At 41.2% G+C, this 27,247-nt stretch overlaps 1 protein-coding gene across 6 annotated transcripts in view; it reads left to right on the forward strand.

Moving 5' to 3' along the window:
* Nucleotides 1-27,247, forward strand: part of iqgap2 (IQ motif containing GTPase activating protein 2) — a 340,680-nt gene that overhangs the window by 229,903 nt on the left and 83,530 nt on the right. For 5 of the 6 annotated variants that reach the window (XM_069937765.1, XM_069937779.1, XM_069937789.1 and 2 more), the window contains 7 exons: nucleotides 739-881; nucleotides 4,831-5,001; nucleotides 5,440-5,523; nucleotides 5,836-5,907; nucleotides 12,699-12,768; nucleotides 21,478-21,686; nucleotides 22,217-22,366. In XM_069937765.1, coding sequence (XP_069793866.1) covers nucleotides 739-881; nucleotides 4,831-5,001; nucleotides 5,440-5,523; nucleotides 5,836-5,907; nucleotides 12,699-12,768; nucleotides 21,478-21,686; nucleotides 22,217-22,366 — 899 coding nt within the window. Of the gene's footprint in view, nucleotides 1-738; nucleotides 882-4,830; nucleotides 5,002-5,439; nucleotides 5,524-5,835; nucleotides 5,908-12,698; nucleotides 12,769-20,484; nucleotides 20,547-21,477; nucleotides 21,687-22,216; nucleotides 22,367-27,247 lie in introns of all 6 variants that reach the window. The other variant, XM_069937770.1, reaches the window with a different exon arrangement.

Below are 27,247 nucleotides of genomic sequence, written 5' to 3' on the forward strand. Positions count from 1 at the left end.
GAGACAAACGGAGAGAGACGAGGGGGAAAAAGGGGGTCAGGTGGTAGCTGTCATCCAGGGTAGGAGGGATGGTAAGCAGAGACAAAAGGTGCCGGTGCTGGAATCTGATGAGAAGGGAAGGTGACAATGGTGAGACCTGGTGTGGAAGAGGTGTCAGGGAAGGCCGGATGGCATCAGATGGAGCTGAAGAAAGGAAGAGTGCTTCAGTAACCTTCTACATTTTGACACCATATACAACCGTTACTCATGATCCTGAACGTAAGGGCAAGTTACTGTTGCTTGGTTATATTCACGGAAGGAAATCCATCTCGTGGACCAACTCCAGTGACTTGGCTCAATTTTTTTTTAAATGAATGAATTGATACTGAAATTCTTGCTCTGAAAATGAATAAATAAAATTTCTGCTTCAGAAATATCAACTTCTTTGCTTGTTCTAAAACCTAGTGTATGTTTATTTCATTGCTTTTAAATTAAATCAACAAAAGTCATCAAGAAGCCATATCAATATAAAGTATTGATTCCATGTTTAACTTGTACATTGTTTTCAAGATTTGAGTGGATTCTGGGGAGTAAATAGACTTACAGCTAAAAGCAGCTTTTAGAATGCATTATTACCCCATTAGACTTGTCTCAGAAATTGCCAAAGAGATACATTTCCACAGTTCAGCCACACCTCCATTCAGAAAGTGCTTAATAGGAATGCTGAAGTAAAATTGTCTTTTGCATTTTAATATACAGGACCTAATGGAAGTCTTTGGGTTATGCACAAGATAAAAGATAAATACGAGTATTACCACAACCTGGAAACTGCAGAAGGCATGTGGGAAAAGCCAGAGCACTTTGTACAGAATAACACCCAGCTTAGTGGAGAAGAAATTCAGGTATTACAGCCATCTGTGCAATTTGGTACATGTATTTTGTGATTAGAAATGGTGTCAATAGTAATGGGGAGAAGGCAAGAGAAATGAGTTGAGAGAAAAAATACGTATGTCAAATAGTGTAGCAGATTCGATGGATTGAATGGCCTAATTTGCTCCTTTCATCTTTTTATTTTTTATTTTTCACACTATGAACCATATTAACCAAAATACACATAAACATTTCCCTCTTGAATACACAGAGTGTCATTTTCCCCCCTCCCTTCCCTCCCTCCTTTCCACCCCCTCCAAACCCATTAAACATTCAACATATACAATAAACCCATTAAACAATGTCATCACACAATGAAAATAAACAAGAAAATTGTGTCATCTACTTTTACACACTAGGTCAGTTCATTTCGTCTTCTCATTCTATCATTTTAGGGGATTGAGGTCCGCGGTAGGCCCTCTCTGTTATGTTCCATGTATGGTTCCCAAATTTGTTTAATTATATGTTATTTTTTCCCAATGGAATATATTTATTCATTTCCATGTACCATTGCTGTACTCTCAGGCTCTCTTCTAATTTCCAGGTTGACATTATACATTTTTTTTGCTACAGCTAAGGCTATCATAATAAATTTTTTTGCGCTTCATCTAGTTTGAGGCCTAATTCTTTATTTCTTATATTACTTAGAAGAAAGATCTCTGGATTTTTTGGTATGTTGCTTTTAGTGATTTTATTTAATTCCTGATTTAGATCTTCCCAAAACTTTTCCATTTTCTCACATGCCCAAATTGCATGTACTGTTGTTCCCGTTTCCTTCTTACAGCGAAAACATCTGTCTGATAATGTTGAATCCCATTTATTTAACTTTTGAGGCGTGATATATAGCCTGTGTAACCAATTATATTGTATCATGCATAACCTTGTGTTTATTATATTTCTCATAGTTCCGGATCATAGCTTTTCCCATATTTCATTTTTTATCTTTATGTTTAGATCTTGTTCCCACTTTTGTTTGGGTTTGCAGCTTATTTCATCATTTTCTTTCTCTTGCAACTTGATGTACATGTTTGTTATAAATCTTTTAATTATCATTGTGTCTGTAATCACATATTCAAAGCTGCTTCCTTCTGGTAACCTCAGTATGCTTCCCAATTTGTCCTTTAAGTAGGTTTTCAGTTGGTGATATGGAAATAATTTATTATCATTTGAACAAATGAAGTACAAATACGGAACAACTCACAATACAATGCTCCTTTCATCTTGAGGTCTAACTTGTTCCATGGTCCCCAATCGTCCACACTTCTTGCTGATCTGGAGAGCTGAATGAGCTGACCCTCCCGACACGTTATCTGCAGTATGGAGGCAGAGCCTATTAAGAGCTTTCGCGCTGCTTTTGAATCACTCTGATAATCGGAGACATTGAAACACCATTCATCGTGAATAATTTTAAAACATTATTTTTTTAAATCTTAAAATGTTTGAAATTAGAAGCACTTCAGAACTCAGAAAATATAAACATTTAATTAAATGGAGCACTTATCAACATGGCTTCTCCATTCTTATAAAAAGTTTTTTAAAAAACACCAAGATGCTGCTTATTCTTTGTATTTCAGTGTGTTTTCACTACAATCACAATGTCTGCAGATTCGTGTTTCACTCCTCCATTCTTATGAGTGGCCTTGCAATTTCCATGCCAGTCCTCCATGCCATAAATGAGATGTGAAGTTTATCAACATTTGGAGTGTTGGACTGGAAGGATATAGAAGCTTTAGAGTGGGTGCAGAGCAGGATGTTACCTGGATTGGAGAACATGTCCTCTGAAACAAGGTTTACAGAGCTTGGACTTTTCTCTTTGGAGCAAAAAAGAATGAGAGATGACTTAATGGAGGTATATATACAATGATGAGGGGCTTGGAAAGAATGGATAGCCAGTACATTTTCCCTCAGGCAACAATAGCTTTCCTGCCCTGAGCCAACCTTGAATGCTGGGAGGAGGGAGAAAAGAGTGTGTCTGCCATATATGATTGGTTCTTCAGTAATATTGGCTGCCTTTCCTGGGCAGCTGGAGATGTAGATAGTCCACGGAGGGGAAGGAAGTTTGTGTTCTGTTCTTTAATGCATTCAATACCTTTAGTAGCTTCTTCCGCCCTTGAGCAGAGTATCTTCCACACCACGCTTGGCGCATCCAGGAAGTCTTCTTTCGATCGTACACCTGTAGAAGTTGTTGAGGGACAAAGGGGGACATGCTGAACTTTCTTAGTCTTGGAAAGTAGAGGCATTGGAGTGCTTTCTTGACCATCACATCACCATGCTTGTCCCAGGTCAAGTCACTGGAGATATTTAATTCAAAGAACATAGATCTATCTACTGTTTCCATTTCAGCACCATTGATGTGCACCAGGATGTGGTCTCTTCCCCTGCTTTATTTGTTTTAACATTATTCGTGCATTTATCAGCTTCTTAACATGGTTCCCAGTATTTGCTGGTTATTCCAGGTCAGGTGAAACAAATGACAAGTCCTCTTTTCAAAATTTGAGTAAGGGTGCAACTCCTTGTCCTTATCCTGAATGGTTCTTTGCATCATCTCCCCCTGATGCACTGAGATTTGACTGTGTGTTGTGATGAATCTATGGACCACCATCATCTTTAATTCCCATTTTGAAATGCCAAGCCACCACATGATGCCTTCTGCTTCTTCCAGCACAGCTTATTGTTTTGCTAGTGTTGTAAAAGTTCTAGCCAGTGCAGTTGCTTTGGGAGTGACGCCAACTAGAAAAATAATGTTATCAATGTGAGTTACAGGGGTGGGGGGGGGTTTCAATTGGTGGGAAGGGATGTGTTGACAAGGGAGTCAGAAAGAGTGCAATCCCTTCCGAAAGCAGAGAGGGGAGGGGAAGACGTGTCTACCAGTGGATCACGTTGCAGGTTATATCCAACATCTAACGTGATGGAAATTGCTATGTTGGGGTGTGATATGTTGAATGCAGAGGCTGATCGAGTCGTAGATGAAGAGAAAGGGAATTCTGTCCTTGTTGCTTCTGCTGATGGGGGGGGGGATGGTGAGGGACCAGGACAGTGGTGCAAGAAATAGACAAGTTGCTGGTCAGGCCTGAATTAATGGCTCTGTCAATTATCGTGAACTCCCTCAATGTCTGCTAATTCAGAAAAAAAATCTAATTAATCAGACCATTAGTCATTTTCTCATCACTATCACCACAAGCTTCTCTCCCCCTGTTAATTATAAAACTAAAAGATGTATACAACTGCAGAATTGAAAACACAACCAATTTACTTGTCTCTCAAAACTTAATAGGAAACTAACTGAACTTAGAACTCTTTTTGATTAGAGGTAAATAATGGGACTTCCAGGATGAGTTTTGAGAGAGCGTAAGCCATGGGATGGAGTTTGAACGTTTCTGGTTTATTAAATTCTGCTAAATAACTGTTACAAATAATTCTTAAGAATGTGTCTAAATTATCTGTTCAGTTCTGTTTATTACCTCCTTTTCCCTTCAACGTTTTTTTTTAATGTTTACATGGCAAGTCAAGAAAATACCTGCTTTCCATTTAAAGTTTGAGCTCCAATGTGTTATCTTGCATGTTAAGTTTTGGCAACAATGTGTTCTGTCAGCAAAAAGCAGTCAAGTGCAAAGAATGCGGGGAGCCAAGGGTATGTGTCAAATATCATGCGGGTCAATTCACTTCCAACTGTTTTTCATCTTGTACAAAATGAACTCCAAATGAATATTGCAAATAAGAATACAACGCTGTAGAAACTCAGCAGGTCAAACAGAGTACTTTATATAGCAATGGTAAAGATACATAACCGGTGATTCAGGCTTGAGCCATTTATCAAGGTATGAAAAAAATGTAGACAGGTTCCTAAAAGGATATATCATATTGTGACTGAGTTTTGTGATATTTATTGCACATGTAAAGATGCCTTTAACAATTTATCAGGATATCACTGGCAGAATAACAGCAAACTATCACCGTGAGCAGTTGTGGTTAGCAAATGAGGATCAAGTCATCCGTCTGCAAGCACGAGCAAGAGGCTACCTTGTGAGAAAAGCTTATAGTGAACGACTGAACTACCTCCACAAACAGGAACCTTCAACCATACAGATACAGGTGTGGATAGAACTAAAGTGTCCTTAAATGTGTATAGGAGAACATATATTGGCATGAATTTAATTGAATTAAATAACCAATGTTTAATGTTTTGAACTGAACAGATGCTTAGTAAACAGCAGCCTTGTTTCCTTGGCAACAGAATTGCTAGCTCAATGTAAAGTAAAGAAATTTAATATTTTTAAAGTGAATTTCTTCATAAATTTTGTATTGTATTTATGTGGTTATATTAAACTATTTTTAAAATAATGCCTTTTTTCTGTATTAACTCTCAGTGGTGCTAAAATATAGTTCTGTTTTTAAAGTTTGTGATACTCAAGCAATCCATGAGGAAGTATTCGAGTGCGTTAAAAGTTGAAATATTTGTAAATGTGAGAAATTGTATCTGGATGATAGAAAAAGCTTTCTAATCTTCTTGATGCTTTTGTTTAATTTAAGTCATCGTGGAAAGGATATAAAGAAAGGAAGTCTTACAAGGGCAGGTTAAAACTCCTAAAAGATAATGTTGCAGCGATTGTCAAGGTAATTTTATTCTTGTCACATGAGCCACAGTATTAAATGATAAGGTCTTTGTTTATATATCTGAAAATAATCACCAGCCTGCACTAATAAGAAGTGGTGAATGTGGGCTCAGTTTTCTCATTTAAGAAGAATTTGGACAGGTACATGGATGGTATGAAGGTCCGTAGGACTTGGTAGAATAATAGTTCAGCACAGACTACAAGGCCTGAAGGGTCTGTTTTCTTTGCTGTAATGATTTATGGTTGTAGCACAGTCAGAGATTGCATCCTAAACTTTAGCAAAGTATACAATCAATCTGTTCTCTTTCTATAGATCCAGTCTTTTGTAAGGATGTGGAAAGCAAGAAGAGCATATCGTTCACGATGTCAGTACTTCAAAGATCATGTGAGTTGAGTCTTTTAGGTCACTTCCATTTTCAAGTGGTCATTTACTTTCATCGTTTGGGAGCTGAATTTGTGAAGTAGATTGTCCTTTTATCTTGTAGTGAATACAATAATGGAGTATATCCAAATGCATCATAGGTTTAGACGGGATGGGAAGGGATTATTTTAGGTTCAACTTGTGGTGCCCAGCTCTGCAATGATTTGGGCTATCTTTCCTGCTTTGGCTGCTTGTGAAATTAAGTATTATAGGAAGCAGAACATTTAATAGAATTAAGCAGTGAAGTCTGCATATATTGAGTGCAATACACAAAAATGCTGAAGAGCCTCAGCAGGTCATACAGCATCTGAAGGAAGCAAAGGGATATAACCAGTATGTCAGTCCTGAGTCCTTGGTCAAAGTATGTGCAGAAAGCAGACAGGTGCCTGAATAAAAAGGTGGGGGGAGGAAGGAAGAGGGGGCAGGGGGAGGAGCACAGGCTAACAGGCAAAAGGACATAGTCAAGTCATTGTCGTATGATTGCACAAGCATAATCTAACGATACAGCGTTCTCTGTTCCTCGGTGCAAAACATGCAGACATAACATACATACAGACAAATAATACATATACGGGGCAAGTATTTCATCTATACAAATAAATAAATATTGTTTCATGAATATGAGAGTCTCAGATGTTTCGTGTAAGCAGTTCCTTTGGTCATTCAGCATACTCACTGCCTGTGGGAAGAAGCTGTTCCTCAGCCTGGTGGTATTGGCTCTGATACTCTTGTATCTCTTCCCCATCGGGAGCAGCTGAAAGATTCTGTGTGGCGTGGAAGAGGTTCTCAATAATTTTCAATAACCTTTTCAGGCAACAATCCCAGAAGTTCATGTTGATGGGGGGGAAGAGAGACTCCATGATCCTCTCTGCCTCTCTTATGGTTCTGTAGATTTCCCTCCAATCCATTTCTCTGTAGCAACTGTACCTCACTATGATGCAGTCAGCTAGGATAGAGCTCCTGTAGAAGATTGACATAATGATGTCCAGTACCCTTGCCCGTTTCAATCTTTTCAGGAAGTACAGTTGCTGTTGTGCCTTCCTGACAAGTAAGGAGATGTTGAGTGACCACGATAGGCCACTAGTTAAGTGATCTCCAAGGAACTTGGTGCTCTTCACACTCTCACTGCTACAGAGTTGCTGATGTGTAGTGGAGGGTCATTTTTCTGGTCTTTCTGAAATCCACAATCATCTCCTTCGTCTTGTCTACATTGACATTCAGGTTGTTACTCTCATACTATCTCATGCGATTTTCCAACCAGCCAGAATGTTCTCCACAATACACCTGTAGAAGTTTACGTGAGCCTTCGGTGACATACTAAACACCCTCAGACCTCTCACAAAGTATAGCCGCTGGCAAGTCTTCTTTATGATTGCATTAACATGGAGGCTCCAGGACAGATCCTCGGAGATGTTGACACCCAGGAATTTGAAGTTCTTGACCCTCTCCACTACTGAGCCCGTGATGAGTACTGGGTCGTGTTCCCCAAACTTCTAAAGTCCACAATCATCTCCTTGGTTTTGCTGACATTGAGCGCAACGTTGTTGTCATTACACCATTTAAGAAGCTGATCTATCTCACTCCTGTACACTTTCTCATTGCCGTATGTGATTCTGCCGACAACTGTGGTGTCAGCAGCAAACTTGTAGATTGCATTGGAATGGTGCCTGGACATAGAGTTATAAGTAGACGGATGAGCTTGCATCCTTGGGGTGCTCCTGTGTTGATAATCATACTGGTTTTTCTCTCTCCTCAAAAAAGGAAGAAAGAAATCTCAGTTGTGCTACATTATAATAATCTTTAAAATTTAGAAGTTGCAAACCTCCCAATGCAAATTTCCAAGTTAATTTTTCCAATGAAACTCTCGACATTTTGCCCTTCCAAAGAAACTTTCTTACATATTTATTCAGTTCCTGAAAAAATTTCTGTGGAACGAAAATAAGCAATGTTTGAAAAAGATATTGTATCTGAGGAAAAATATTCATTTTTATACAATTCTTCCCAATAAGGTTATAGGTAAAAAGTAAGGGGTTATAATTCAATTTAAATATGTTCTTTAAATTGTTATCCATTCGAATCCATAAATATTTTATTCCATTAACTGGCCATATAAGAAACATGACTCATGGTAAGAAGCATAATCTCACTTTTGTCCCAATTTACTTTGTAATCAGATAGTATTCCATATTCTTTTAATCTTGAATATAATTTGTGTAATGAAGTTTCTAGTTCCGTCAAGTAAATTATTACATAATCAGCAAATAAAAACCAATCTTGTGTTCCTCTCTACCAACTCTAAAATCTTTAATATCAAAGTTAGGCCTAATTAGTTCTGCCAATCGTTCTATTGCTAAAATATATAAAGCTGGTGACAATGGACATCCTTGTCTACTGGATCTAGTTAATTGAAAAAAGTTAGAAACTTTCCTATTCGTTACTACCTTAGTTCTTGGTCTATTATATCAGGCCTTAATCCAATTGATAAATATCTGTCCGAGTGTAAACTTGTCAAGTACTTTAAATAAATAGTCCCATTGGTCATCTATCAAATGATTTTTTTTGGCAACTAACGCCACTGCTGCACTCAGATTTCCTCTTTTCTGTGCCAAATCTATTATTCTTATCAATCTAGTCACATTATCTGCTTACTATTCTTTTAACAAATCCAGTTTGATCCATATTAATTAACTTCCTCACCCCCCCCCCCCCCCACCAGTGTACTGCTACAGGTAAATATTTTGCCAATATCTTAGCAACTATTTTATAATCTGCTTTAACAAAGTTATTGATCTATATGAAGATGGCTTTAAAGAATCTCTGTCTTTTTTTTAAATCACTGTTATTATTGCTGTTTTAAAAGATTTCAGCAATGAATGTGTTTCATTCACCTGAGCTAATAAATGGAGGAATTAATTAATAAATCTTTAAACTCTTTGTAAAATTCAGGTGGGAAACCATCCTCTCCCAGAGACTTATTACTCTGTAAAGAACCCAATGCTTCCCTAACTTCAATCAATGTGAAAGGTGCAGTCAACTCCTTTTGGTCATCCAAACTTAATTTAGGTAAATTAATTTGGGATTTTAAAAAATGTCTATTTTGCTGTCATCTTTCAAAAATTCAGACTTGTACAACTTTAAATAGAATTGTTTAAAATTGTCATTAATTTCTTGAGGTTTGTAAGAAATTAAATTTGAATCATCCTTAGTTGCAATAATCGTTCTCGATGCTTGTTCTGTCTTTAATTGCCATGCTAAAACTTTATGCACTCTTTCACTTAATTCATAATGCTTCTGTGTAGTTCTCATAATTACTTTCTCTGTTCTATACGTTTTCAAAGTATTGCATTGAAGCTTTTTATTTATAGGGGATCTCTGTTTATAGTTACTTGCCTCTTTTTCTAAATTCGTTATCTCTGAATCCAATTGTTCTAATTATTTCAAATAGTCCTTCTTAATTTTAGAAGTGTGACTTATTATTTGACCATGTATCCCATAAAATGAATTTATTAGAAATAGAATTAATTTCAAAGAAGAGTCTTATCTGCCTTCTGATAAATTTACCAAGATCTTTCCTTTTTATTAACATCGAGTTAAACCTCCATCTATAAACTGATTCTTGCCTATCCACCATTGTTATTGCCAACAAGAGAGAATGATCAGATAAAATTCTTGCCTTATATTCAACTTATTACATTCTACAGATAATAGAAATAAGCAATTCTAGAATAAGAATCATGTCTAATATAATAAAAGGAATAATTCCTTTCTCTTGGATGAAATCTCCTCCAAGCAACTACCAAATTTAGATCCTTCATCAATGACAGTATAGCTTTGGCTGCTTTTATCCTTACTATAGCTCTTGTTGACCTATCTAGAACTGGATCTCAACAAAAATTGAAGTCTCCGCCTATTAAATAATTTTGTTAGGATTTGCTAAATTCAAAAGTTTCCTGTATGAATTTATCATCATCCACATTTGATTTAAGACGTTCATTAAGGTCCAATGCTCTGAAAAAAAATTTACAATTTATCATAATATATCTACCTACTGGATCTGTAATTACATGTTGGAAGTCTCTATCATTTAAAATACCTACTCCCCTCAAATAATGTTCTGACCTCTCCCTCAGAGACAGATATCTCAGGGTCTCAGCCTTTTCAGAGATTCTAGTAGGCACTGTTTTATTCTTCTCAAACCGGGTATAGAAGGTGTTCAGCTCATCAGGTAATGAAGTATCACAGTCATCTATAGTGTTCACTCTTGCTTTGTAGACTGTAAGTGCCTTCACTCCCTGCCATAGCTGGCATGTATCTGTCTCTAGCTTTCTCCAGAATTGCCACTTTTCTTCAGAGATGGCCTTTTGAAGGTCATACCTGGAGTATTTGTAAAGATCTCAATCCCCGGGATTAAACACTCTTGTTCTCACCTTGAGCAGTTTGCAAATTCTCTGATTCATCCAGACCTTCTGATTGGGGAGCATCCGGTATGTGTTCATGAGCACACATCCATCCATGCAGGTCTTGATGAAGCCATTGTTGTGAATGAGGTAGGTAGATTTGGTAGGTCTCAAAGACAAGGACTCTGGACACAGTTTTGGTAGGGAAGGATTTTATTTACAGAAGGCAAGTGTGGGAAATGGTAACAAATGCAACACACACACACATACACACTTACTTTACAACAGCCATGGGAAAAAGGTAGCGGCAATGAAACAATGCATACAGTTTATTTGCGATCATGGGAAAAAGTCGTCAATGATTAAACACACAGCCAACTAATAATGAGCACGAGAACAAACTGTATATAACACACACAAACAAACAAGGGAAAAATCAATACGATGCCTACCACCCCTTGACTCTGCAGGCACGGCTCTATGTTATTTATGGATAATAATCAACGCTCCCAGTCCTATTTAGTGCACAGCTCACCAACAGTTTCTCTAATGCCATTCCACATTCCTCAGTCTAGACTGAAGCAAGGTGGTCCCTTGAAGATGGCAAAAGGGGGAAAACAATGAACACATAGCACCTTTATAGTGCTGGAGGGTCCAGACTAGGTAATTAGCTTGACATCTGGAGGGTTAATCCAATTACAACAGCCGATGGCCTGGAGAGTCCAGTCCAGGTAATTTATATGGATCCAAAGGCAAGGTGTGCACTAATGGGTGGGGTGGGACCAAACCTTGATTGACAGCTGGTGTGCCCTCCGACTAGGTAGGGGACAGTGCTGCCACGTGACAGCCACAACCCTTCCCAAACAAAGTCAGTGACACTTTTTGCATATTCATGCAAGTCTATGGATGAGTTCTTGAATATGTTCCAGTCCATTGATTCAGAGCAGTTCTGCAGATGCTCTAACACCTCCCTCGGCCGTACCTTCGCTGTCTTCACTTCTGGTGCTGTGGTCCTTAATCTCTGCTTGTATATCGGAGGTAGAAGTATATCTGCTGAACTGTGGTCATAGAATGGGTCAGTTAGCCGCCTTCATGGTGGTGTAGTAGTGGTCCAGCGTGTTGGTTCCCCTAGTCTCACGTGTGATGTGTTGGTAATAGTTTGTCAGAATCTTCCTCAGATTGTCCTAATTGAAGTCCCGTAAATGATCAGGATGTACTGTCACATGACTGTTAATCTCAGTGCTCAATTGCTCCAGTGCCAGCCTGACGTTAGCCTGGAGCAGAATGTACACTGCGACCAAGATGATGGTGGTGAACTCCCTCGGCAATAGAATGGGCGACACTTGATCACCAGATGTTCCACCTCAGGGGAGCAGGACTGGGACATAACTGTCATGTCTGCACACCATGAATTGATGATGACACAAACATTGCATCTCCTGGTTTTCCCAGATGGCGGTGTTCAGTCAGCACGATGGAGGGTGCAGTGTCCTGAATATCCACATTTAGCCATGTTTCTATAAAGCACATCCCTGATGACTCTCTGATGTTGAACTCTAGCTTGGAGTTCATCAAGTTTGTTCTCTGAGGATTGTACGTTGGCTAGGAGGATGGTAGGGAGCAGAAGCCTCTGGTCCCGGCGTCTCAGCTTGACCTATAGCCCCCTTCTGCGTCCACATGGTCAGGTCTTCTTTACCTGGCCCGTGGGTCAGCTGCTGGCAGTTCCCACAGTGTTAAAAAGTTCCGTGTGCTGTCTCTTTAAATCACCCGTTATGTTTAAATGTGCTGAGCGTCTATTGTTTGCAACTCCCGCCAAGTTTAAAACTCCCACAGTGTTGTACTTGCTTGAGCGCCGGCTGTTTAAAAGTCCACGGCCTGACGGAGACTGCCAATTCCGAGGTCTGCCAACGATCTTAGGATGTCCATATTAACAGGTAAGTTTGATTAGTGTTTATGATCCTGGGTTCGATTTTTAGAAGTTCCGAACGGGAATATTTGATTATTCCCATCAGAGCTGCTCGCAAAGAATCACCGCTGTGAGGGGCCATCTTGTTACCCAGCCATGTTACCCATCAAATTACTGATGGATATGTTGTATATGCACTCAGGAAGAGAGAATGGAAATGTTCTATTCTCATGGGGAAGGAAGGGAATTTATATAGAAACTGGGGGCAACAGTTGAACAGTTAGTTAAAAGATGTTTTTTATTCAGAATAGCTCCCTTTTTTTAACCCAACACTTTGAAAATGAGTTATATATTTAACTTGTAAATATCATTTGCAGTTGGAAAGTTGTGTGCTTGGGAGCAGAGATTTAAAGCAATGAACGTTGCAAATAAAATGTTTCCTTTTCTTCCAGACATCAGAAATCATTAAAATTCAAGCATTCCTCAGAGCAAATAAAGCTAAAGATGATTACAAAACATTGAGTGAGTATTTGAATGTTTGCTGGTGACATTTTTCATAGATGAGGTTATGATGTAAGTCCTGACCAAAACTATGAATCATCATTATACCTTTCTGTTGATCTCTTCTCTGTTATATCTCACTTTAAAGGTTGCCTGTTCGCTCATAATTTGAACTGGACTAGACCCGACAGTTTTGCTAACTCTCTGGTTCTACTGGTTTGTAACTGCCTGCTCAGATGCTTTATTTCTGATGTTTATTTTGTTTCCTGATTAAATCTGTGTTGGGTATTAAAAATTCTTTGTTATAAGTTGTACAGCATGGCCCACCAAACACCCATCAGCACTAATCTTCCTTTCTTATCCCATCATTCCATTAAGCCCCCTCCAGATCTTGGCCCTCACTGACTCGCTTAAACCACCAACCTGCACATTGTTGGGATGTGGGAGGTCAGGATCCTCAGAGCTTCTCTACTGGCTGCACTGTTTTATTGCTCTGAATTCTTATCTGTTTTTGCAGATTTCTCCCTAGCCTTGCTTCTCACTCATTCTGCAATCGCCCTCACCAAGTATCCATTTTAGGTAGGTACTCAATTCTGGCCTCTTGACCAGTCTTGGGTTTGGTCATAAGTAACAGCTGTGCTGAGATCTGTCAAAGCCCTGGAACTCTTCTCCTCCTTTCAAACCTTGTCTTTAACCAGACTTTGGGTGATTTTCCCTAACGTCTTCTCACATTACTTGCTGTCAGTTTTGGTCATCAGTTCCCCTGTATGTGAGACTGGGAAATTTGCTATGTTAAAGGTACAATCCAAAAGGAAATTGTAGAGTCAGAGAGTGTGGTGTTTCTGCTCCAACAGGATTGTTTAAGGCCCAAACTTTCCTCAAGCAAGCTGAGAGACAAAGGCCCAAGAATTATGAATTGAGTCTTAGTTATCAGGAAAGCAGAATTTTGGTGATGTGATGCTAACTCACTTCAAGCATTCTGAATTTTAATTCTTTAAAGTTAATTCTGCAAAATAAATAAATAAAAATATATTCAGTTGGATTGTTCTGATCTGTGCTTGCTGTTTAAGGATGTTCATCTCTGTTTAAAAGTCCAGTTTTGTGACTCTTCCCTGTCACCCCCCACCCCACCCCCACCCAGCTGATATGGCCAGAATTAACTCGTACCTAAGTAAAGATCCGGGCCCACTGCAATTCTCCTACCCTCACCATAGCCCCACAACAGATGCAATCTTACTGGCTCTCCAAGATCACCAAGACAACAGCAACATGCTCTTCAGGCTACTCTTCATCAACTGCAGCTTGGCTTTCAATGCCATCACCCCCTCAGTACAAGTCAACCAGCTCCAAAACCTGGGCATCTGCACCTCTCTCTGCAACTAGATCCATGTCTTCCTCACAACATCTCCTCGCTGACGATTGACACAGGTCCACCTCAAGGAAGCATGCTTTGCCCACTGCTCTACTCACTCTATACCCATGGCTCTGTGGGTAGGCACAATTCAAATACCATCTACAAATTTGTTGATGATACCACGGTCATCAACAGAATCACCGACGGCAATGAGGAAGTACAGGAGTGAGATAGATCAGATGGTTGATTGGTGTCACAACATCAACCTTGCATTCAATATTAGCAAAACTAAAGATCTGATTTTGGACTTCACAAGGGAGAAAATCAGGAGAATACGAGCCAGCCTTCATCAAGGGGTCAGCAGCGGAAAGGGTTAAAAACTTCAAGTTCTTGGGTGTCAACATTTCTGGAGATCTGTCCTAGGGCCTCCATGTCGATGCAATCACGAAGAAGGCATTGGCTAAACTTCATGAGGAGTTTGAGGAGATTTGGTGCATCTCCAAAGACGTGAAAATTTCTACAGGTATACTATGGAGAGCATTCTGACTGGTTGCATCACTGATATGAAGGTGCCAATGCATTGGACAGGAAAAAAAAAATCTACAGAGTTGTGAACTCAACCAGTTGGTTGATCATGGGCTCCAGTCTTCATTCCTTTGGACATCTACAAGAGAGGGTGTCTCAAGAAACCACCCTCTATCATCAAGGACCCTCGCCACCAAGCTGTGCCCTCTTCTTCCTGCTGCCATCAGGAAGGAGATATAGGAGCCTAAAGACGAACACCCAGCGGAAACAGCTTCTTCCCCACTGGCATCAGATTTCTGAACGGACAATGAACCACAGGCACTACGTCAACGTCTCTTCTCTTGCACTCATTTCTTTATTTTTAAAAGGTACTTTATAACATAATTTGCACATTTCATGGTACTGCAAAACAATGAATTTTGTGAAATGCTCATGAAAACAATGTTAATCTGCTCCTTGCTATTTCCACCCCCTGCCATTCACCCCATTTGTTTGCATCCTTGGAACTGGAAGAGTTATAGCCAGTTCAACCCCTCATTCCTGCTATAGCATTCAGTAATATTATAGTTTTGTAGTTATATTTTATTCCCCTGCCTTGGCTCTGTATCCCTCTGTTCATAGCTAAAAAGCTATTGATCTGACTTAAATGCAAATTGTATTTGGAGTTCAAGCCTTTGGAGAAAAGAGTTGTAAATATCTATTTCACCTGTGAGTCTGCTGGGTTGGTATACTATGTCCGGTGCTCCCGGTGTGGCCTTCTGTACGTTGGCAAGACACGAGGCAGACAGGGAGATTATTTTGTTCAGCACCTACACTCTGTCTGCCTGAGGAAGCGAGATCTCCCAGCGGCCACACATTTCAATTCTACATCCCATTCCCAGTCTGATATGTCCATCCACAGCCCCCTCTTCTCTTGGAGGAACAACACCTTACATTCCATCTTGGTTGCCTCCAACCTGATGGCATGAACATTGATTTCTTCAACTTCCGTTAACCCACCCCACCTGCTTTCTTTCCCCCATCTCACCCCATCCCCCTCTCTCCTTTTTTCCCCTCACAATTTTTCTTTACCTATTCTCCATATACCTCCTAACCTCCCCTCCCCCTCCATTCCTCTTAGGCACTCCATGCATTCTTTCCTATTATACTTCTCTCCCTTCGGCTATCACTGATTTCCCCCCACCCATTCTATCCCTCTAGCCAATCATTAGTCTCCCCCTCCCCACCCCCTTTTTCAAATCTCTGAACATTCCTTTCTTTCACCAGTCTTGACACAGGGTCCCGACCCGAAACGTTGACTTACTGCTTCTACTAGATGGTGCCTACCCTGTTCCAGCATTTGTGTATTTTCATTTTGTAAATATCTTCTACCATCTTGTGAGGAAAACATTTCCAATTTTGAATCTTAATGGCGTGCTTCTAATTTTAAGATTAATGCCCGTGGTAGGTTTTGACAGTATTGCCCTGACTTAATTGATGGAACATAAACAACAAAACATCATCCAAGTATTGGAACAATTTTGGTCAACGGCATGACCATGTTAATGGTGCAGGGTATAGGCCAGTGGAAGTAGTTTTGTCTGTCTCGCTCATTGTGTCCAGGTGTCAGCTGCAAGCTGGCAAGGATCTACAATAAATGCAGAATTCAGACCACCAGCATTCCTCATGGAAATATCGGATCAGTGGCATTTAAATAAAAACCAGAAGTGTTTTTCATGTTTCATGATGAGATAATAGGCCATTCAGCCTATCAAGTCAATGCCCAGTATAGAGCATGCTCATTAGTCCCATCCCCCCCCCCCCGTATTGTTTAGCCTTCCAACCACACTGAGGGCTAATTTACAATGGCCTTTAACCCTCTTTGAAGTGTGGCAGGAAAAGTTAAAATTTCCACGTGAACGGTTTTTGAAAGACCTCCATGAACGTACCATTGCTAGATTTAATCATTTTCTCAAGAGCTACATTATCTCTTGTTTACCAGTTACTAGACAACTATTTTGGTATGCCATTTAATAATCATGTTTATTTTGAACCCTAACAAATATTTTGAGAAACTTTCTTAGTTTACTAAGTTATTTGTTTGGTATAAGCATTTTTTTCCTAACATAATTTCATTATTTATATGTCTGGGAGCCCCAGTTCTGTTGGTAACAGAGTTAAGGTCAACCAAGTACATTTTGTTTCAGATTAGTTTAATTGGAGCTATTCTTCTGAACAAGTACCTTAAATAAATTGGGAAAAATAACACTCAAAGTACTGGGTAAATATAGAGGAAGCCACGCAAGTCAGAGTTACCCAGCCTGGAAACAGGCCCTTTGGCTCACATCCATTCCAGACAAAATGTCCCACCCTCACTATTCCCACCAACCTGCTTTGGGCCTGTCCTTCTAAACCGATCCTATTCATGTATCTGTCCATTTTTTTCTGAAATGTTACAATAGTACCTGCCTCAGTCACCACCTCTGGCAGCCTGTTCCATACACTCATCACCCGCTGTGTACACACCATCCTGCCCAGATTTCCTCCGGTGTCCGCCACCCCTGCCATGGTGATGCTGGAGGAACTTAGACTGGTTAAGTTTGTATCCTGTTTGTATGATATCTTCAACCAGGTTAAGCAGCAAGAAGGGGACCAACGTTGACCCCACCTGAAATTAGTGAAACGGAATGAATGGTCTGGATGGGGAATACACTCAAATTTATACTAAAAATGAACTCTGCTCTCCAGAACAAAAGTACAAAACCAGAGTTGCAGAGGACAAGGAAAGACGGGGGTTGGACTTGGGAGTGGTGATTTCAGAAAGATGCTGGTCAGATTGGTGAAAGGACAGCATGGCATCAATTATAAATGCAAGATATGGACTGGTTCAATATAATATTTTTTACACCAATTATATCGGTTACACAGATCAAAAGCCAAAATTTCAGAGATGTGTTTCAGATGTGGGATTGAGTCAGGAGCTTTTCTACATGTTGCGTGGAAGTGAGGCCACTTTGGCAAGACATCGCAGAAAAATTAACCAGGATAACAGGAGTGGCCTTCGCAGGCGACCCGGAGCTGTATCTATTAGGTAATTTCATGGAAATAAGTGACAAATTGACCAAATATCAAATCTCATTTATAAAGAGAACTCTGGTGGTAGCAAAAAAAATGTTTCGCTATAACTTGGAAGTCCGACTCTCCTCTACTTATAGCACGATGGACTGTGGAAATGAACAGCAGTATACCTATGGGGAAAAAAATCACATATAACTTAAAGAATAAATAGGACACTTTTGGAAAAGTCCAGCAGCCATACCTGGACTAAATAGGGGCCCAGATACGGTAATAAAAAGGATCAAAAAAGGGTTTAAAAGTAACTATTATATATTATAAAAATGTAGTTTCTTTAGTTGCCCATTCAGAGCCAGCTCTTCAGCGCTTGACGTCCTGTTTTGCGGAAACTGCCAAAATGTTTGGCCTGGAAGTCAGCCTGAAGAAAACTGAGGTCCTCCATCAGCCAGCTCCCCACCATGACTACCAGCCCCCCCACATCTCCATCGGGCACACAAAACTCAAAACGGTCAACCAGTTTACCTATCTCGGCTGCACCATTTCATCAGATGCAAGGATCGACAATGAGATAGACAACAGACTCGCCAAGGCAAATAGCGCCTTTGGAAGACTACACAAAAGAGTCTGGAAAAACAACCAAATGAAAAACCTCACAAAGATAAGCGTATACAGAGCCGTTGTCATACCCACACTCCTGTTCGGCTCCGAATCATGGGTCCTCTACCGGCATCACCTACGGCTCCTAGAACGCTTCCACCAGCGTTGTCTCCGCTCCATCCTCAACATTCATTGGAGCGCTTTCATCCCTAATGTCGAAGTACTCGAGATGGCAGAGGTCAACAGGATCGAGTCCACGCTGCTGAAGGTCCAACTGCGCTGGGTGGGTCACGTCTCCAGAATGGAGGACCATCGCCTTCCCAAGATCGTGTTATATGGCGAGCTCTCCACTGGCCACCGTGACAGAGGTGCACCAAAGAAAAGGTACAAGGACTGCCTAAAGAAATCTCTTGGTGTCTGCCACAATGACCACCGCCAGTGGGCTGATATCGCCTCAAACCATGCATCTTGGCGCCTCACAGTTTGGCGGGCAGCAACCTCCTTTGAAGAAGACCGCAGAGCCCACCTCACTGACAAAAGGCAAAGGAGGAAAAACCCAACACCCAACCCCAACCAACCAATTTTCCCCTGCAACCGCTGCAACCGTGTCTGCCTGTCCCGCATCGGACTTGTCAGCCACAAACGAGCCTGCAGCTGACGTGGACATTTACCCCCTCCATAAATCTTCGTCCGCGAAGCCAAGCCAAAGAAGAATGTAAGCCCTGACAGTGAATGGATCTGTATGTATGGAGGGGAGGGAGGGAGGGAGGAAGAGACTTTTTGTTTTTGTTGTGTTTGTGAGAAAAAGTTTAATATTTAAAATGTTACTATGTATGTAAGTACAGGTTAAGAAGCTGTACCCAGTTAAACATTAGCAAGGCCACAAAGCTGTGGATGGAGTGCTGGTTTTACTGAGTAACTCCAGACAAGAACTTTGTTCTGGAGGTGCTGTTGGTTGGTAAATGCACAATCAAGTGTTGACCCTGGGGATTTTCAGCGTTGTGTTATAGGTAAATGAGCAAGCACAGAATTACATCAAATAATTGTTAACTGGTTGCTAATTCCTTGTAAAATTCCTTCAGCTTTTAGTTTCCAAACAAAGAACTGGGATGATAATGAAGTAATGGGATTAAAGCCTGCATGTATAAATTCCTCAGATAAGGAAGCATCGACATTTTCAAACAATGGGTTTATTGGACTGTCAAACCAACATTGATGATCAAGGTTCAAGGTGGATTCATTAGATTCCACAGTGTCAAAATTCTGGGATTTCCTCACCTCCAGACCCTAATCAGTGCTAATTGGTAAGAACATCTCCGCAATATTCATCAGCTGTACTCACTTTACACCTATGACTGTAGCTTGGTACGATAACAATACCATTTACAAACTCGCTGATGATACCACAGTAGTGGGCTGCATAAAAAGGGGTGATGAATCAACATATAGGAGGGAGATTGAAAACTTGGCTGAATGGTGTGCCAACAACAACTGACCACTTGAGGTCACCAAAACCAAGAAGCTGATAGTGGACTTCAGAAAGGGAAAACCAGAGATGTATGATCCAGTGATGATTGGGGGATCAGAGGTGGAGAGGGTGAGAAAATTTAAATTTCTGGGAGTCACTATCACAGAAGGACTTTCCTGGACCCAAAATACCAATGGCATCATGAAGAAAACACATCAGTGCCTCTACTTCCTCAGGAGTTTGCAGAGATTTGGTATGACATCAGAAATCTTGGAAAACTTCTACAGGTGTGTTTTAGAAAACGTGCTGATGGCCTGACACCAATACCTCGAAGTGGAAGCCCCTGTAAAAGGTCATGGACACAACCCAGTACATCACAGGCTATTGAGAAATTTTACATGGAACACTGCCATCAGGGAGAAGCAGCGCTCATCAAGGATCCAAAGCATCCAAGGGCATGCTTTGTTCTCACCGCTGCCATCAGGAAAGAGGTGCAGGTGCCACAAGACTCATACCACAAGATTCAGGAACAATTACTACCCCTCCATCACCAGACACTTCAACAACAGACTCTATCAGAGACTCACTTACAGACTCTTAGTTTGCACAAAATTTAGCGCTGGATATTTTTCTCTGTATTGCACAGTCCGTTTATTTACATTTCTTTCTTAATTTACATTTCTTTTTTTAATATTTCTCTCTTTTATATACATATTTGTTTTTCTGGAATTGTTTGCAGCTACTGATGATCAGAATTTCTGCCTAGCCCGCAGGAAAAAGCATCTCAGGATTGTATGTGATGTATGTATTCTGACAATAAATTTGAACTTTAAAAGCTTTATTGGGCAAAAATAATATTGATTTCTATTTCAAATTTCCATTTTAATTTGCTCTGAATTGTCCTGGCTTTGAGTTGCTTGTCCAAAAATGACCACAATTCGGTCATATGCTTGTAGAGGTAATTTGGAAATGTCATAAAATTTGCTGTATATTGGCTGTTGCACACATTTTTCAGTTTCAATAGTCACTGTACATACATTCTATCACTTATTCCATTAAATGGTTACTTGTCAGCTTTCCAGTTTAGTGGCATGGAACCACACAGACCCAAATATGTTTATTTACATAATCATCCAAATTGGTTGACCAACCAGATGTGCACCAAAGCCCTGCAGTCTGTCTTTAACACCATAGAGTTAGAGAAATGTATCCGTTTGTGTCTGTCTCTAATTATCAAGGATGCCACTGGAATTGAATTGTTGATTATCTTGTGTACCAAGATTTAATGAAAAGCTTTCTGTGCTACCCAAGCAAGTCAATTTGTACAGCAGATAGTGAAATCATAAATAGTGTAGGGCGCAGAGTGATGTTCAGTCAACTAATACAGGTAAAGGTACAAAATAATTATGTAGGTTACGTACAGAATTAGTTAAAATTCAGGGCATGTTTTGCCAATTGGGAATCTATTTAAGAGTGTACTAATAGTAGAGGAACTGCCATTAACCCTTCTAACAGGAAGAAATTGTCCTCAAGTTTGGAGAATCACATTTTCCGCCTCATGAATCCACTCCTGATGGAAGAGGGGAGAAGAGAGTTTGTTGTTGCTTCTGAAAAGCACTGATATTCAGGGATACCCCTTGAGGGGAGAACGTCACAGAGGCCAGAGAACGTCAATTGTCAGGGAGACTTTGTTCACAGACTGATTTCTCCTCTGTCTGTTCTTTCTCTGCAGTCAGTGCAGGAGAACCGCCCCTGAATGTTGTGCGTAAATTCGTACACCTGCTGGATCAGAGTGACTTTGATTTTCAGGAGGAGCTGGAAGTTACAAGATTGAGAGAAGAGGTCGTCACCAAAATCCGATCTAATCAGCAACTGGAGAAGGACCTCAACCTGATGGACATTAAGATTGGGCTTCTGGTGAAAAACAGGATCACTCTACAGGTCTGTTTCCATTTTTAAATCTTCTATTCGGTTCCTTTCTTATCTCCTTCCTTCTTCCCTCCCTCCTCCATTGTTCCCTCTTTGATTGTATCCCATCCTTCTCTTCACTACCTTGTACCCCACCTTAGTTTTCCCTCCCCTACTTTTTCTCTTGTCTATGGATCCAATCCAAATCTACAATCTAATGAGGCAATGAATGTCTGATCAAGGATGCTTTGAGAGAATTTTTTAAAAACCTGCATGATAAAGTGGACCCAATTACTAATTGGGTCATCAAGCCAGCTCCACCTTTCAATAAGTAAGGGCTCGTTCTCTGCATCAACACTGCTTTTCTGTTCAATTCTCTCCTCTCTCAATGCATCTTCTATCTAGAGGTTTATCAATCATGGTTTTGAAAGCAATCAATATCTATGACTCCACAGCCCATCCGGAGTCAAGAATTCCTGAAATTGACCTCCCAGGCTGGGAACTGTGAGCATGGTTTGAAGTATTCAACAGAGTATAATGTTTTCCCCCCATTTCTTCAACAGGATGTTATTTCCCACAGTAAGAAAATGGATAAGAAGAACAAGGGCCAGGCTATGGAAGTGATTTCAGGAGACAAACAAGGGCTAAAGTCGCTCAGCAAGGAGAAAAGGAAAAAACTGGAAGCTTACCAACATCTATTCTACCTTCTCCAGGTATGAACGGCCACAGAGTGCAAGACCCAATGTTTTTCACTCTGAATGCAGGTGTGGCATGAGGGTTTTGGTTTCTCATGATGGGATGAGTTTGTGAGACATGTTCAGTGCACATGAACCTTTTTTATTGTGTGGCTCTGACATCTAATACAAGGTTTGGCTGGATGCCTGATTGCACTGATCCAGGGTCATGCTGCATGGTCTCAACTCATGATGGTGGTCAGAGATGTATATAAACATAACTTGTTTTAACCTGTTCCTAAAATAAAATGTAAACATTAAACTGCTCTTAATTAAGTCAGAGAGATGGGAAAGAGGTGGAAGAAGAAGTTTGGAATAGCAATGAATTTTGATAGTGCCATTCAACAGTGACTCGCGTAACAGAGTGAGAGATCATATGAATGAGCAGCTGCTCTCCAAGTACTTTATTATGGTGCTGTGCATAGGTGCAGAAATGCAGAGTGTGCCACCGGTTGATGGTTCTATGCGGACTCGCTAGCTCGTTGCCAGTGCATTATGGCTCACTGAGTGTTGGTGACTCTCATGTCTAGTAGAAAAGATCCTCAAGCTATAAAAATTGATGTTTTGTAGTTAATAACAATGTGATATGTGGCGTCCCAAAAAATATGTATTGGTTTGCTCATGGAGCTTGGCCTCCATGTCACTAGTATTTGATGGGCAGAGGCAAGGACAAGGAATGGCTTAGAAGGAAATGACAATAATTAAATTCTAGAGGAATTCAGCCAGTCTTTCAGCATCCATAGGTGTTGGTTATTGGGTACTTAATAACGAGTTGAGTCGGCGGGTGAGGTAAACTAAATAAAAGACTTTACTGAACACAATCAAACATGATGTACATGGTAGGGAGGGAGAGCCCACAATGTGGCATCTGCTCCCTGCTAGTTCTCGATTCAACTAATGTGCCATCATGGTGCATGTACGGTGCGCTGTTGCGAATATAGTGGCTGCAATGTGATTGCATCGGGTGCAGAGCAGCCGAGGGCAATGGCTGTCTGCATCCCCCTTCTTGAGCTAACCCCTACATGATACAGTGAACATATATAACTTCCACTAGTTCAACAATACATGCATTCAACCCAGTTCAATCCTGGTATTTTGGGTTCGGCTTACAGACACCTTGTCCTGATTGTCTCTACTGTTCATAGTCTCAAAGGGATTGTCCATCTCTTCTGATGTGGTTACCGGGGGGTTCACGTCGATCCCAGGCTCACGTTCCAAATCCAAAATAGCCAATTTGTCTTGGTCAGTTTGAGGTGGGGGTGGCTGTCTTACTGGGGGAGAATGTGTCATCTGTTCCTCCTGTATATTTTCCCTTGGCAGCTCATATCCATTATTCCCAGGCAGTCATAACCTTGTGGAGTTTGCATCCTTACGACTTGGGCTTCGGTGAATGGGACGAGCAGCCAGCTGGTTTTGTCGTAACTTCTTTTGCACCAGTCTTCTGTTTAGCAGCTGAGCCTTAACATCCTGTGGGTCCTTTGATTAGGGCTCCAGAAGTCTCCTTGCCACTGATAGGGTAGTCCTAGTCTGCCTCGACATTAACCGTCATCACATCTTGACTTGTTGGACTGAGCATTTTCTGGGAGCCTGTGATAAGACATTGGTTTAAATGCATTTCCTTGCCACATTTGTGTACGAGGGTAATGTGGTATTTCTGGAGCCTGAGCACTATACGCTGCAGTCTCGCCAGCACAGCATGAATTGGCTTGTTTATTATGGTCACCAGAGGTAAGTGGTTGGTTTCTGCCATAGACATAATCATTGAATTTCGAGCAGGCAAAAACCACCGCCAGTACCTCTTTTTCAATCTGAGCGAACCTCGCTTCCGTGTCTATAAGTGACCTGGAAATGTATGCCACTGGTCTTGCACTTGCAGGCATGCTGTCCCTAGGCTTTACTGTGAGGCATCGCAGGTGAGCATCACCAGTCTGTGCATGTTGTAGTAGGCAAGGACTGGAGGGAAAGGTGTGTTTCTTTAGAGCATCGAAGGCATTTTGTTGTTGGTTTGCGCCTGGTCTATTCAATGTCTCTATGGTTTAACTATTTGAGCAGGGCCGTCAGTTCACTAGAATTGGGAATAAACTTACCCAGGTAGTTCACTATGCTCAGGGACCATTGCAGGGCAGCCACATCCGCTGGCACTGACATTTCTTTGCATCCAGGACTGAGAATGCCATTGCGCTGGCCATCTGTGCAGCAACCTTCTTTATGGTGTGCATAGGGTGATGTGGTCTTTTTAGGGCCACATTGAGGTCTTGCAGATTTATACACATTCAGATTTCCTATCCATCTTTTTTCCTGGTGGCCACCATGGAGGATATGCATTCAGTTGGTTCCAAGACTGGAGTGATGACGCCCATGTCCTGCATTCTGTCCAGCTCGGCCTTGACTTTATCCTTCATTGCTACTGGTATGCAGTACACCAGACAGAATATGGGTTTTACCTCTGGGTCAAGCCACATGGAATATGTTACCGGTAGCTTCCCCCAGCTCATCTTTGAAAAGTTCACCATACTCAGAAAAGAACTGCGAGAAATCGTCCTTGGGTGAGCTTATCTGATGGACCTCTGTGGTGAATGAGATATGTTCAAGCACACACTAAGGCATGATGTCCTCACGGACCACGAAGAAGATTAGCATGTGGAGCCGTACTTGTTCGAAACACACACCATAGCCGCGCTGTGCCACTGGTCTGGATTCTGCTGCCTCCATAAGCCACTAGGCTCGTAGCCTTGCTGAATCGTTTGACTTGTTCCGTCTTTCTCACCCCAGTGACATGACATTGCATTTGGCCCCATTGTCGACTTTCATCTCTGTCATCTTGCCATTAACTTCTATGGACACGAAGGCCTCGTTGTTACCTCTGATCCCGGTTTCTGCTGTGTTGCCTTCCGTCCTCGTGGTGAGCATGTCGATGTAGTATTCATTGTTGGGGTCGCTCCCTTTCTGCTCCAGATCTGGGACTGGTTTGTGCAGTGGTCTGCTACCTGATCTGCAGCATCTCCTGAAGTGGTCCCATTTGCCGCAGTTCCTGCACTGCTGGCTTCTCGGCATATGGTCTCCTCCACAATTGCCACATCCTGCCTTGGGTATAGGGTGGCCTTGCTGGCTTGGTTAGCTCTTCCTTCTAACCTCCAACCATTGTCTGCTCGTTGGTCCAGCCTGTATCACGTCGATGCTTGTGGCCTGCTGTTGTGGAGAGGCTGGCCTTTTACTGTTTTCCTTGGTAGTTGCATATGCCAAGTACATTGCGATGGCCTTTATAGTGTCAGTTCACTGTCTCACAGGAGCGCCTTCTGCATATTATTGTAGCAAATGCAACAGAGCATTCTGTCTTTAATTAGTTCATCGCAAAGCGTGCCAAAATTGCAGGCTTTCACCCTGAGTTTTAAATCGCTGATAGATGAATGCATGACTCGCCAGGTTTTTGGTTTTTCATGTTGAATTTGTTCCTTTTCATCGTCACATTTCTCTAAGTTTACGCTTTGAGCTCAGACTCAGTCGGGCTGATAACGAGGTTCCCGTCAGGCACTTTGCCTGCGTACACAAATGACCTCTCCCTTTCAATGGCATCCAGGCCTGCCAAATTTAACGGAATGTACGCCATGGTTCGGATAGGCTTGTCGCTATGTGGTGTTAAATGATGCGCCAGTTTTCTGCATCATTTCCATCAAACACGAGTGGGTTGGGCTGCCTGAATCCATCTGCCATTATGGGGTTGTGCAAAATGGCAAGGGGCTCAATGGCAGAAGGAATCACACAGGCTGCAAGTGATTGGTGATGCGATTGAAGAATCCATACTGACTGCATGAGACTGGCTCATGGGGACCAGGTGTTGGAAATGACACCATTACGTGTACACAATGATGTGGGGGAACTGATTTATACTGAACACTTCGTAGTAATGCTTGTAGTATGTAATTAGTAAAGCATTGAGTTAGTCTGCACTGATGTTGTGGCTGTCGTTATTTATAACGGGGTGGGGGGGGCCTCAAACATAACAGTGGTGACAAGAATTTAAGAACCCACTCAACCATTGCACATTTATCAACTCTAACTTCATAAGACAGCGAAAAGCTGGGGATTCCAAGAGATGACAGCAGCAGTTCCTGCAGCTCAATTTGACAAATTTGATGAGGACACTTTGGAATCGTATGTAGAACGTTTTGATAATCATGGATATTACTGAAAATCCTCCATTGAATAAAAAACAGGCATTGTTTTTAACCGTAATGGGAGGAGGCACCTATGAGCTCTTAAGATCACTAATTAACCCACACATAACTTCAACGAAAACATATGCTGAAATCTGTCAAGCTATTGGTTAGCACCTTAACCCCCGTCCTCCAGAAATGACAGTAAGACATAAATTTTGCCGACATAAACAACAGCATGGAGAGTCTGTCCCAAATTTCAAGGCTGTATTACGTAAACTGTCTAGATACTGTGCATTTGGACAATTCAGAGACAGTGCATTAAGAATTCAATTAGTAATGGGATTAGCTGAACTAACTACCCGAGAAAATTAAATGCAACACAAAATCTGACACTTGAACTGGCGTTACTCATTGCTACTGCCGCCGAGACAGCGGCAAGCAATGAAGGACTTGGCTATCAATAAATCTTGGTACCAAGATCTCCCCATCCGGAACCTGCCTGCCATAAATGTTTTTGCTGCGGGAAGACGAATCACAATCAAATTGCTATTTCAAAAAAGCCAAATGCCCCAAATGCAATGAGAAGGGGCACAACAAAGCAAGATGTCCAATGATAAAACTAAAGAAAGATTACCAGCCAAGCTCCAGAAAAATACAATTTGCACAAGAGACAGGAGAAAGCCCAGATACTGAAAACACGGAT

Source organism: Narcine bancroftii, chromosome 1 (assembly GCF_036971445.1).
Source record: "Narcine bancroftii isolate sNarBan1 chromosome 1, sNarBan1.hap1, whole genome shotgun sequence".
Taxonomy (NCBI): Eukaryota; Metazoa; Chordata; class Chondrichthyes; order Torpediniformes; family Narcinidae; genus Narcine; species Narcine bancroftii.